Source organism: Rhincodon typus, chromosome 9 (assembly GCF_021869965.1).
Source record: "Rhincodon typus isolate 14 chromosome 9, sRhiTyp1.1, whole genome shotgun sequence".
Classification (NCBI taxonomy): domain Eukaryota; kingdom Metazoa; phylum Chordata; class Chondrichthyes; order Orectolobiformes; family Rhincodontidae; genus Rhincodon; species Rhincodon typus.
The window spans coordinates 4,591,864-4,606,343 of record NC_063340.1 but is presented as its reverse complement, the minus strand read 5'-3'; the positions used below and the strand labels follow the sequence as shown (position 1 = coordinate 4,606,343).

The window sequence follows — 14,480 nt, the reverse complement described above, 5'->3', positions numbered from 1 at the left end:
CTGCTCCAATGATGCTGCTTGGCCTGCTGTGTTCATTCAGCTCTGCACCTTGTTGTTTCGGATTCTCCAGCATCTGCAGTTCCTACTATCACATGTAATCTGCAGCTGTAATGTACAGCTCGCCTTAATGTTTTGGACTAAGGACAAAAACACGTTGCCACAGTTTGCATTGATTTTATGCTGATCAACTACTTCTGCAGCTGGAGCATTGAAATGTGCAAGTTCCACACCTGCCCTACACATCCAGATTTATTCAAATACACTGTTTCAGCATTGATTCACTCTTACCGGTCAATCAGAAAGCTGCAGGCTCAACTGCCACTCCAGGAAGTTGAATGCATAACCTAGGTTGACACTTCAGCGTAGTACTGAGGCAGTGCTGCATTGTCAGAGGTGCTCCATTTCAGGTGAGAAGATTAAATGGAGGTTCGATTAACTCTCAGATGGGCATAAAACATCCCAGCATGGTATTAGAAGAGGACGAGAGTTGCTTTCAGGAGGGCCTGATAACAATTTTCTCAACCAATAATTGCCAGGACTATATTATCTGGTCATTTAGCCTCATTGCTGTTTGTTGGGCGTTGCTGTCTGCCACATTTACAACAGTGCCTGCAATTCAAAAGAACTTTTATCTGTGAAGCACTTTGGCAGTCAAGGTTGTGAAAAGTATGATACAAATGCAAGATGGCTTTGCTTTAATGCTTGTTGGTTTAGTTGCAAGTTGACTATTTTCTTATTCATTCACACAGACATCATTGGCAAGACCAACATTTGTTGGCCATTGCTAATGTCACTGAAAAGGTTCCTAAAATGTTGCACTCGTAGGTGTTGAATGTACTCCTACAGTAATGGCATATTAATGGCTTTCAGGAATTGGACCCAATGACGATGAATGATGTATTTTAAAGTCATGTCAGCATATACTTTGGACAGGAACTTGGAGGCAGTCATTTTCCCTCATGACTGCTGCACATGTTCTTCTAGGTGGCAAAGCTCTCAATTTTGGGAGGTGCTGCCAAAGAAAAGCCTTGGTGACTTGCTACCAATCAACTCAGACAGCACCCACTGCAGCAATGTTGTAATCAGGTAGAAAGTCAATGCACAAGGTGGTCAGAGCACAGCACTCAAGTGGTCCTTTAGTTCTCCAATGAATATCTCAAATGTTGGTTCGACTTTTGCAAGGCATAATGATTTAAGAATAAAAATGTTCTTCCAACCTGCATCTGAGGTAACATTCTATATTGCTGTCCTCATTGCACAAACTATCGATCATTCCCACATTCCATGTAATGACTTGCAGGAACTATAGTTAATATATTAATGAACAAGTTCCCACTGGAGATGGCTGGTTTTTGTACTCAACAAGATCATTATCAAATTGGGAAGTAATTGGAAGCAATGAGGGAAGATGACAAAACATCTGTGGGAAAAACATGTATTCCCACAAGTTCTCACACAGCTCCAAAGGTGTGATAATAGGAGGTAAACTTGCTTGGTGCCCTTGGTAGGTGAGTTATTTGATACATTTGGTGCTGACACCAACAATCTGTGCAGCAATGCTTCTATTGATCCCCTGTGAATCTTATTTTCAAACATCTGAAATGTTGTTCCTTCATAAATGAAGCTTTTAGTTTTACGCAAAGAAGGAGCAGAATGGCAGCAGCTGTTCAGCTTAACTTTTTATTTGAGGTCAGTGAGTTTACAAAAAGCAGTTTTAAACACTAAAAAAACACACACGGCAAGTGCTTTCACCGCAGTTATAAATTATAAATGATTATACAATTAGGTGCAGAATCAGGCTGAGATTTGCATTATTTATGCTTATATACACAGTTTACAAATAGATCATCTCGATAATATAGGACCCTCAAATTCCCACAGTCATTAAAAAAATACCTTTAAAAACTTTACTCATATTTCCATGTACAATATTTATATCATTTTCTTGTTTCTTTTCAGTCTACCCGGTAGCCAAGTACAAATATTAGAACCAGCCTACTGTCAGGAACATAACTGGTTTAATAAACTTTATGATTGTCACCAACTATACTATAAATGTAAAACTTGTAAACCAGAAGCTGTTTAGTGTAGCTCTCTTCACATGAAAGTTACTGAGAAGTAGTAGTGACCATTATTCATTAATCCAGGTTTACACAAACTAAGTAATCTATACAACGGAAATCACAAATCCCATTACAGTAAACATTTTGCATCCATAATGTGGTGAAAAGGCGTACTATAACAATTCTAGATTGCAGAGAGCTGGTAGAAACAATCAGGTTACCTGAAAAATGAAGGAAGAAGATGACTTTTTTCCTATTTAACAGATGTTCATGGGACAAAATAGTGTAAAAAGCCTTTGGTGCGGCTAGGATTTACTTTTATTGCACATTACACAGATCAAATTTCAACGTTTTAAAAAATTCCATCTTGTGTTCCCCACACAAAAGGAGCTGCATTTCCAAGCAGGAAGTAAGGTGAAATTGTGCTTTGGTAGATGGTAACGTGTTGAGTAATTACATTGTGTCTTTCTAACTGTCCAGTCACCATGTAGAACTTCGGCTGTCTCCCATGCTCCTTACCAAGCAGCTATGAGTGATATTCCACAGAATAATTCATGTGTGGAAATTTTAATGAATTGAGATGACGACCTGTAAATCTTTGATTAATTAAAGCTCATAATGGGAAGCAATTATTTTTGAAACAAATAAAAAACTGAAAAGTTAATATACACACCTATTCAGCTTTGAGCAGTGAAAATAAAAATCTGAATGGCACACTGAAGAGAAAGATTACATGTAGCAACTTTTTTTTTGTATATTATAGGCTACAGAAATGAAAGTGTAACTGAATGATGTAAAACTTTGGTATCCTGCCTCCAATGTGTCTACATTAGGAAAGTATCATTTGCGGTAGTGCTTTTGCTACATAAGCGTCACCAGCATCGTTTCAGAATTTAGAAGTGGTATGAAAAACTAAAAACTATTTCCAAGTTATTATTTTTGGAAATTCAGTAACATCTATGAATAATCATTTAACTGGAGACTTTGACAATCACTGCTTCATTTAGCCAATGGCTACCTCACCAAATACATGACAATGTTAATTGAACAAAGATACAAAGCAAGTATGAGGATGGTTGTAATAACAATACATGTGCTCAACAGAACTTCATTCTACAATGAATGGGTGATTTGACGCCAATTCCTAATGTTGCATAGTTATACGAAACGTAAATGTATAAGATGACAATCTGTTATAAAAAAATGGTGTAACGTAAACCTCTATCTCTGGTCTTAGCTCATTTTTGCTCATTTTGCATATTGGAGTCAGTTCAGATTTTTTACGACCTCTCATGCTAACATCAAGTCACAGCTCATCCTGAAGGGTGAGTGGAGTGTTACATCACTATAAAGGTCAGCATTCTCAGCACGTGTCAAAGGTTGAGCAAAAAGCATCTTGCAACATTTCACACTGGAGGCACAACATTAATGCAAATTCTTGACTGCAGTAAGTAATTTAAATACTGGAAGTAGAAACAAGCCAAAAATTCTGACCTCTTGCTCCCTGATGTGCTGTCCAATTTTGCTTTCTCATGACTTGGAAACAGATTACAAGTCAATCATTCTGCTGTGCTGCTGATACAACTCTACTTAATTTCTGCATGAATTACAGAGCTCTCCTCGAGTTTTGCAAAATTCAAGCCTTTTCATAAGCAAAAGTACAATAAAATTTGGCAAGGACATGAAATGTGTGCATTTGTACCTACAAAGTTTTTAGTTGAAGACCTAGCTTTTACAATGAATGACTATCCCATTGCTAAGCTAGCTATTAAATCAGTAGGGGTATATTTTTTGTTAAAATAATACCACTTTGTGTATAGCTGAAATGCACAGCAACTTTTACATTTTGTTTACTAGTCTGCAAAATTTAAAAAAAAGAGTAGAAATTTGCATCAGGCGGTGATGCAGAATGAGGTGCTGTATCAGACCGCCTGTTATATGCAATGTCTGAGATCCTGTTTCAGAGATGTTATGACACACCTCTGGAGGAGGTGGGACTTAAACCTGGGCCTCCAGGCTCAGAGGTAGGGACACTGCCAAGATCTTCTTTCATTTTCTACAGTCAGAAGTCACAGGACACCAGGTTATAATGCAACAGGTTTATCTGAAATCACAAGCTTTCAAAGCACTGCTCCTTTGTCATCTGACGAAGGAGCGGTGCTCCAAAAGCTTGTAATTTCAAATAACGCTGTTGGGCTATAACCTGGTGTCGTCTGACTTCTGACTCTGTCCCCCCAGTCCGTCACCTCCACCTCATTCTCTACAGTGGAACAGGTATAAGGTATGGAGTATAACGGGCAGCCTATTCAATTCCATCTATTCTCTGCCACAGTCCAGGACAAAGTTCCAACACTCCACTTTTTATGTTGCCCATTGTCAGCTCCAAATTTCATTGTAAATTTCAGAAGACCAAGTGATTTTAAGGAAGACATCCTTATGGAAGTGCAACAATTATCTTTAAATGAGCATCAATTAAAATATGTCGGAAACCCTCAGATGTTTATTTACAGGTGAATAAAAAACATTATGTGTGGCATTGACTCAAAATATTCCCATAGGATTTCCCAAAACATTGGATACATTTCTAGCAGTGATCTGTCGTAGCTATAACTTCTGTATACAGAGAGCCGACTTCTTCGCCTATTAGATGACCATTGCGGTCCACATAGACAGCTTCAAATTGATGAGAATTGCTACCTTTGTTCAACTTAAACTTTATAGTTTTTAGTGAGTATTGGCCAGTGTAAGCAGCATTGTGATATCCAGACTAGGTTAAATAATTATATACTATCAGGCTCTATAAGTAGTCAGGGCTACTGTAGAGTGGTTGTACTGTACATGTGCAGCATTACTGTGCTTATTAAACACTTCCACTACATCAATAGGGCAATTCTCCAATAGGCCTATAATCTGTTAAAATATTTCAACAGCACCTCCATGTTCAAAATAAATTTTAAAAATGTAAAGGTCAACACTGACCATTTTTTGTAAGAGTACTCAAAGTGAGCTGATGATGACCAGAGAGAGTATTTGGTTAATGGTTCATGTTGGAATAGCTTTGGTGATATCTATGGAAAAGGACACGTAATCAATAGGGATGGATCTTTTGTTAAAACAATGCCACTTTGTGTATCAGTGATATGAACTGGGTTTTTTTAAAAAAGTTCTACTTTTGTTTATTAGTCTGCAAAATTAGAAAAGCCGGGGAGGGGTGGAGGTGATGCAGATCACGTTTGAGATCCTGCTTCATTGTCTTCAGTTGATCAGGTGCTGAGTATAAGAGGCAGCCAATTCAATACCATCTGTTCTCTGCCACAGCCATTTTAACTATTGCTACTAATCCAGATAAACAACTTGGCTTGCACCAAGCAGCACTGCAATTATCAGTCGTTTCCTACTGGCTTAGTGAAATGTAAGCTTTTACTTCTAATTGGAGAATTTTATTCAATGGACTATAAAAGAAAATTATTTTTAAATGCTAAAAAGAGCTTATTCACTGTACTTAAATAATTTTTATACAGCAAATGATGGTGCTTTACAATGTAAACACAAGATACCTTTCATAAGGAAACTGCTGGACAGTAGATGATTTGCTTCTTTGCTTATAAAATCTAGTCCGGTGTTGAGAAGGCACAGCTTTTGGTCCTGATATTTTTAAAAAGGGGTAAAATCTTTCATTTATCTTACACAACTACCCAGTACCATGACTGCTGAAGTCAAAAACCCCTTTTTTGAAGAAGGGTGTAAACTCACACAGACTGTGCTTTGACAGTGTAAAGTCCTTGCTGTGTGAGTTTATTGGTGAAGTTGGAGACTTTAGCATCAATGTGAGGAAGTTCCTGAGATATCTCTAAAAGAGAATCAGAATAAACAGATTGTGAGTTATTTTGTAGATTCAAAGAGTTTTCATCAAGTCAACAGAAACAAGTAGTTTCCTCTGTGAGGAAGGTCAATAACCAAAGGATAACTGGCAAAGAAATCAGGGATCAGATGAGGAGATACTTGTTTATGCAGTAAGTAGTAAGCAGCTTCTGGAAAGGGGGTGAGAGATAAGGTGAACAGATTCAATAACAACTTTCAAAAGTCAAATGGATATATATCCTGAAGGGAAACATTTATAGGCTCACTATGAAAGAGAGGAATTGGAACAATTAAATTTCAAACAGTTGGCACAGGCGATATTGATCTGAATGTCTGGGCTGTATTATATTGTGGGTTCACTAAATGGATCATTTCCAACTTAGTGACACAGGAACAGGAAGTGACCATTTAATGCCTTTAGCTTGTTCCGCCATTATTCAACTAGATCATGGTAAATTTGTGATTTGACTTCATATTCTCCCATACCCATAGATAGCAATACTGGAATTTTTGTTGACTAAAAGCTGATAAAGAGACAGACTGTTGATGCTTTTTGCCTTGCGCTCATCAGGACAAACAAAAGAAAGCAAAATTTCGAACAGAACAAAGACTATGCTGCAAGAGAATAAGTGGTGTTAATTGGTTGACAAGTCAACTCTGACTGGTCAAGACATTGCCAAGGAGAATGCACCAGGCAACTACTGTTCCCTCATGCTTTGGTTCAATTCAAAAAAGGCACACAATGCCTGAACATGTTCCTTTTTCCTGCAGAGGAAGGGTTCCAAAGTCTGAATAAGTAGCTTCTAGCAAATGACAGTCAGATTGCAAATTAGATTGATAATCTTAAATTGGTTGTTAATGTAAAACCCAGGACTGTTCAGTAAATCTTGTCAAATTTTGGAAATCATATCTAAAATATTAGACATTATGCTCTGAGCTTTACAAGCTCAGAGTGTTTGGATATAGTCAGTACACTACTACTACAAACAGCCAAATGAATGTGCTATTTGTAATGATCCACCAGACAGTGGGACATATAGCCGATGTACTTATCATCACACTGGCATGGAAATTCACATACTATATTACTTCATTATGTGGTAGACAGAATTTTTTTTTTTGACTTGAAGGCAGCATCCTGTTAGCAGAAATACCACTAGTTGTTACTGGATAGTGATAGTTTGAAATTACTAGCTTCATGTGATGCTCAAATGTTTTGAGATACCTGACTCCTCTTCTAGGTTTAAATTTGAGGTACACTTTGCACTTTTTGAATCTGAGAGTGTCAGCCTCAGTCTCATTTGTAAATGGGTGCGTTACATAACAAGCTGCGATCTAAAGGGTTCTGAAGCTATACTAGACGCAAAACGTTAACTGTTTCTCCCACCATAGATGCTGCCAGACCTCATGAGTTTTTCCAGCATTTTCTGTTTTTATTTTAGATTTTCGCACATCTGCAGTATTTTGCTTTTGTACAAGTCGTCATCGAATCAGCATTGCCATCATCTTAAAAGATGACATTGTAACCTGATTTAAACTTCTATACATTTGAGCTCACCCAAAACTCTTGCCTGCATCCCAACTTGCAACAAATTCTATTCACCCATGACCCCTATGCTTTTTGATCTACACACAGGTTACTTCCACTGTATTGTGTTTACTGGAAAAAATTGATACTGCTTTTCAAATAACAAGGTGTAGAGCTGGATGAACACAGCAGGCCAAGCAGCATCAGAGGAGCAGGAAAGCTGAAGTTTCGGGCCTTGACCCTTCTTCAGAAATTTCTGAAGAAGGGTCTAGGCCCGAAACGTCAGCTTTCCTGCTGTGTTCATCCAGCTCTACACCTTGTTATCTCAGATTCTCCAGCATCTGCAGTTCCTACTATCTCTGATACTGCTTTTGAGTTGTTCACTGCTGAATAGGGTAATTCTAAGTTGTTTTGCATTACATTTGAATTAAACCTAAACAATACCTCCAAGTGGGATCGTCTCTCAGCAATCACTCTTTCATCCCGGTTACCAAACAGCTTTTTGGGAGGGAATTCTAGACCGCCAATCTGGAAAACGTAAGGAACAATGTCAGTGTCATTTGCCAAAAGTTAAGAAAACATTCAACCTCTTACTAAGAAGACAATTGCAGACATCTGGTGCAGGGTACAACATTCCCATCCTATCATTTGGGGTGCACGTGCATTTTTTTTTTGTAAATGGTGCTGGAGTTGGGGTGGGGGGGGTGGTCGCTGAGCCCAGACTCATCCACTCCCTTTGGTTTTCTTCTTCCTTTGTCCCCCTTCTTTTTATTTTTGCGTCCCTCTTTGCTTTATTTGAAGCCTCCAGTGCAGCAATGCCAGGATGAGCTGGACACGGCATAACCCCTGGTGCCCCCAGCCTGGGTTCTCTCGGTGAGCGAGGAATAGGTCCCAGGCTGACTCTCCGGCCCAGACTCACAGTCCGGGCAAAGGCTCCAGGTCCGCAGCTAGGCCTGGGCACCTGAAAGAGGAGAAAGGCTGTCTTGGCCTGGCTTGGTGATCTCCTGGTGTAGCAGTCTTCTTCAGTGAAGGCTTCCGGCCTGGTATTCAGCCGCCCCGCGTCACGGTCTCATCCTGGCTGCATCTTCAGGGTATTCCATCATTCCTTAAATCAGCTTTACCTGAGCCCAGGAGCCGTTAACCGAACTGTGATGAACTTTGTCTTAATTATTACTTCTTTATTAGAAGTATGACTTCTGTCATTGGTGTAGGGTCTGTGGTGGGACAACTTACAAAAGTTTTCACTGTATTTTTAGTGTAAAAGTACCAGACACATTTCCATTCTATTTTACTCTGAAGGCAATACATAAGCTGCACACAGACCAAAATATGACTGAAAATGTTTTATTTTACTAACTGTACTTTAGAAAATGCTTGACTGGATCGGACAGTGTTTCCAATAGAGGTGAATAAGTACAAACCTTAGGACTTTTCAAATCACAGCAGTTCAAATCCAAAACCATATATTCAAAATAAATGACAATAGAATCCACTGAAAAATGGAGAAAGTCAAACTGTTAGTTAATGGCTAAATTTTACTGTAACAAACTATTTAGTTAATACTGTCTTCTTTTTGTACTTTAAACTACAGAATGAGCTTTTATGCTCACACACTCCACAGATTTACTAGCCTTACAGCAAATAGAATGCTGTTAGCTTCCAATGGATTTGCACATTTGTCAGCTTTACCAAGTAGTAACTTTGACTACATCAAGGCGCTACCCTTAGTTATCAGAGAATTTCCCAAACACACTACCGGCAATGAATAAAACTGTTATGATCACTCTTCCCCTTTGATGGGAACGGCACCGAGATTGTTCTTCCGGAATCTTTAGATAGTAACATACCCTGCAGCTTCAACTAGTGACACTCCTTCGTGCATCTAGCTGTGGTAGCTCACAAAACTAAGCAGCATCTTCCATCTCCGGACTACACAGAACTGCAGTTCACCTAGGGCAGTAATTTGTGGCTAAGCCTGTAACCGGAGTCAAACATGACTGCTTCTGCACTCTTTCCCATAGCGGCATTGAATATATTAGACTTGCATCCAGATGAAAAAGCTATTTGCTATCTAGATTTCAACATTCTTTCATTTTAGAAGTAAACTGACAATTTACAGCACAACTATTTTCAACGTGATATTTCCAATAGTTTTCTGGAACTTTAGGAGACTCAGGAATTGACCACCCACTGTGAATTTAAGACTATCAGTTCTAAAGGAAGGTGACTGGACCCGAAATGTTAAGTCTGCTTTCTCTCCACAGATGCTACTAGACTTGCCGAGTTTCTCCAGCAATTTCTGTTTTTGCTTCAGATCTTTGCCATCTGCACTTCTTTGTTTTATTTTAGCAAACTTCAGATATGCTGCCATCATGACTAAACAAACATATTGCACCACTGCCCTGGTAACACAATGCAGACATCCATTCAACGTTCACCAAGCTGGGCCCGTTGTCAGCAGATTTCAGGCACTCAGGTGATCTCTTTCCTTTTAACTTAAGATGAAAGACAGCTTGAAAACAGATCTTAAGATTAACAAAGTCACAGCCCATTTTGATTCCCCAACTGAGGCCACGCATTCAAGAAAATGCAATAGCCTAATTAATAGCCTAGACTTCAGCCTAATCAATCCAATAGCACAAAGGCCACTAAGGAGATAACAGTAAAAACAAGGACGGACATCTGTCCTATTTGAAGGGACCTGGAACAATGAGGAAGGTTGTTTGCTCATTTTGGTTTGTAGCATTGACTTGATGAGGGCAAGGAAAAGGGATGAAATGCACAGATCCCATCTATGGGGATAAAACTGGGGTACTCTCAAAGCTTCATTTGTACTTTGATCACACCCTTTGTGGACAAATCACAGACAAAAATTACAAAATATAACTGAGGTTACTGAAATATGATTAAGTGTTCTGCCCACATTTACTGCATGCACATTTGGTGGTTATACTTGGCACATTATTTAAGTTTCACACTTTGCCAGGCTCATAGCTTTAGTGACTGAACACCTATTTTATCCTTGTGAAGAAAGGAAGCCCACAAACAGAGTAAACAATATTGTGGGGATGCTTTAGCTGGATTAGGAAATCAATGCAGAGAATCCTCCAGAGACAAGGACTGAGAGATACAAGGAAAAACAATTAAGAGAGAAATACACTACATTGGAAAAACAATGTGTTGGACTGTGCCAAAGACATTTTGGTCATTATTGTTTGCAGTGTTCATAATGGCCAGACTCTTCCCAAAGGGATGAGAGAGAAAAGAAAGCAATCAGCAATCAGCAGAGTTATGCTGATCCACTCAGTCACCACAATACAATATGATGTGTTTGGCCCTCGGTTCATAAAGAACGATACATTGCAATTGACAAGTTGTCTACAGCTGTTGCAAACACTCACATCACTTGGTCAGAGTAATTCCATAAGAGAATGACTAAATAGATGCACATGTTGCTGGCACTGTACATCAAAGAATGATGATAGATTCTCCTGTCTCTTCAGTGAATGACTGTTCAGTAAAAAGGGGAGGAAAAACAAGACTTTACAGTCTAATTTTTTTGTTGTCTCTTGTATGGCATTAGGCCAACTCTCAATTGCTCAACCAATTGCAAATACTGCACAAGATGTCAATGTTGGGAAGGCCAGCGCTTTGCACCTTGCTCGTTTGTCCTGAAGAGCATGGACTCTTCTGTTTGAGTGTCAAATTCACTTGATGACAGAGCCTTCTCCAGTTGAGTCTGCCCAAGGTGGTTTGTTCCCCTGACGTACTGGGACCCAGTGTGCAACCTCTGAGAATACCTTTTAGATTGTCTTTCTACCCAAGTTTGGGATGTCCTGCAGTTTGGGTTTCTGTGCTCAGCTGGCTGTAGAGTACTGCCTTTAGTATTCAAGCATCCTTCTTAACAACCACATGACTGGCCCAGTAAAGCCGAGCTCTGATTAAAGGCATGTCCTTAATGCCAGGTATGTAACACTGCATGAATGAAGGCAGAGAGAGATCACATGGTCAATCAAACCGGACCTCTATTAACCAGGGATAGTAGGAACTGCAGATGCTGGAGAATCCGAGACAACAAGGTGCAGGGCTGGATGAACACAGCAGGCCAAGCAGCATCATAGGAGCAGAGAGGCTGACGTTTCGGGCCGAGACCCTTCATCAGAAAAGGGGGAGGGGGCAGGTCATCATGGCCAAAGACTTCACCCCTACCACACCCCCAAAACATTCAGCATTCCATATACCTTTCACTCAGGGCTTAGCTATTTGATAAATTTAAACAAATTGCAATCATTATAGGCCAACTGCATTATTTCTCAATGTATCTCATTTTCTGACTGGCATGTTGATTGTACAACGTTTCCTACAGGATTATTCTTTCAACATGATAGAGCATACTTAGCTGGATTGACAACCTGCTATTCACATTTGCAAATTACTATTCTGGTTTTGTTCTAGATGGTAACAGAAATTTAGCAGTGAAATGCTAGAGTGCAATTTTCTGAACTATTAGCAGAACTCCTGTGGTGATGACATGAGTCCTTTGGAGACCACAGCACAGATGTGAGGTTGCTATTCTTTTAAGGCCATTATTGTAGTAGTCACTGTGGTAATCCACGCAATTGCAGATGCTTGCCAACTGATATCAATTACAAGTAAGTTTGCCATTCATTTTAAATACTGCTCATAAGAATCCAGGGTAAAACATCTACAAGTTTCTTCCATCTTAAGATATGTTTTTGTAAATATGAAAAAAAAAATGCAACATTTGTGACATGACACCCAGGGCTGGATTCAAAGCAGCCCATCACAGCAGGAGACATGGCAACTGGGCCCACTTAATAGCAGGAGAGGCTGCATAGCTATTTTCTAGTCAACCTGCTCAGAGATGTTATCTGGAGCAGGGGACTTGAACCAGAGACTCCTGGTTCGCAGGTACAGATCCTAAACTGTCACAAGCTCCCAGAGAGGTCATATATCAGTCTGCCTCTAATTCACAGACAGGAAGGAGTCCCTGTTGGAAAATCGTCCATTCACCATGGGATGTTATTAACACGCTAATTGACAGCAATGAACCAGAGCCCTACGGAACTCAGTGGCAGCTCAGAAATGAGGTGCGGCTTTTTCATGTCTCCTCTGTTCAGCGAGCCTGATCAGGCATGTCTGCACCCTGTTTTGAGGTGGGAAGGGTTTGCTGTTTCAAATGCGTTTAAAGTTGGATTGAGGGCCTCAGCATTTTGGCGACAAGGTGGCCACTGAAAGGCACTCCTTTGCCCAGACCTCCGACTCTCATCCCATGCTCACTCATCCAAGTCCCGGGATCCATGACACCACCAATCTCAGTTTAGCTGTCAGTGTCTGACTGGCCAGGAGCTCTCTGGCTGGGAGTAGAAGGACTTGCATCCCTGGTCAGTGAGTCCAGAACTAGGAGACAGTGTCCCAAATGACCGGACAGGTCATTTAAGACCAAGATGAAGAGGGATTACTTCGCTCGGAAGGTGGTGTTACTCTACCCCAAGGAGGCAGTAGAAGCTCAGTCATTGAGCATGTTCAAGACATATCAATACAATTCTGGATATGAATGATAAAGGGATATGCAGAAAGCATGGAAAAGTTGTAATCAGGTAGATGATCAGCCTTTATCTGAATGAATGAATGAATGATGAAACAGGCTTGTGCTGAAGGGCCTACTGTCATTTCCAAGTATCTCCACTTGTAAAGGGAGCTAAAGATTTCCGGAACTGTATTTTCCAAGAGTCAGAAATTCTGCAGTCAAAGCAAATTAGTGAAGGAAGGACAGAACCCTCACCCCAGCACTGAATCGCATTGCAAGCGATAGCTACTTGATAAGGGAAACCATCATGAAGCAAGTGGTGCCTACAAGTTGCTGCATTGAAGTAGTTCAGTTGATATCAATGCCGTGAGAAGCCTTGATTGTGCATCACCTCCTGAGTGCTGCAGGAAGAAATATAAAAGCAAGCAAAGTCTTGGAATGGGAAAAGAAACCCTTCAGTACTTTGAAATCATGTGACAGAAGAAAGAGGAAGGAAAAGAATTGGAATCTGCTAAAGTAATTTTGTGGATTCCATTGAAATTTCCATACAGAACGCTCATGTGATCTTGCTTGGCAAGTTGAAAAATGAACTGAGGCACACTGATGTGCAGATGCTGCAATTATAGGAAACAACACTTTACAGAAGCATAGAAAATTGCTTTTCACAGTTCAAATACACATTTTTTCTGAAAAGCAACCAACTTAGCATTGTCATTAAATAACGTTTGAAAAACATTTGTTTGAACTGAAAATCAAATAATGATCAGGAGTTTCTGCTGCGTAACTTGGTTGAATCTGTTGACAAATTGCACATGTGAAACAGAATTCTGAATTTGAATTGTATTTTTTTTTGCTAAACATTGCAAGACAAACCTCGATATTGATACTGCCACTTCATATAGAGTCATACAGCACAGAGACAGATCTTTGGTCCAATTCATTTGTGCCAACTAGACATCCCAATCTGACCTTATTCCATGTGCCAGCATTTGGCCCATCCTATTCAAATATTCATCCAGATGCCTTTTAAATGTAATTATACCCATCTCCACCACATCTTCTGGCAGCTTGTTCCATACACACACCCCAATCTGCATGAGAAAATTACCTCTCAGACCCTTTAAAAAGTTTTCTTCTCTCACCTTAAACCTATTCCCTCTAGTTTTGGACCCCCGCCCCCACCACCCAATGAAAAAGACCATAGCTATTCACCCTATTCATGCCCCTCATGATTTTATAAGCTTCAATAAAGTCATCCCTCAGTCTCCGACACTGCAGTAGAAAATAGCTCCAGATTATTCAGCCCCTCCCTATAACTCAAACCCTCCGGTGCTGGCAATATCCTCAAATTTATTCTGCACCCTTTCAAGTTAAACATCTTTTCTGTAGAAGGGCAACCAAAATTATATTCAGTATTCTAAGAGTCCCATACAGCTACAACACAACACTGCAACTCCTAGACTCAATGCACTGACCA

The 14,480-nt window shown here is 39.9% G+C and overlaps 1 protein-coding gene across 2 annotated transcripts in view; it reads right to left on the bottom strand.

Annotated features, from left to right (window-relative positions):
- Positions 1-1,666: 1,666 nt before the first annotated feature.
- Positions 1,667-14,480, bottom strand: part of kif16ba (kinesin family member 16Ba) — a 116,864-nt gene continuing 104,050 nt past the window's right edge. Inside the window, exons 25-26 of one of the 2 annotated variants that reach the window (XM_020516096.2) lie at positions 7,897-7,980; positions 1,667-5,913 (exon numbers count right to left, since the gene is read on the bottom strand). In XM_020516096.2, coding sequence (XP_020371685.1) covers positions 5,755-5,913; positions 7,897-7,980 — 243 coding nt within the window. In that variant the 3' untranslated portion in view covers positions 1,667-5,754. Of the gene's footprint in view, positions 5,914-7,896; positions 7,981-14,480 lie in introns of those variants that run through there. The other variant, XR_007262863.1, reaches the window with a different exon arrangement.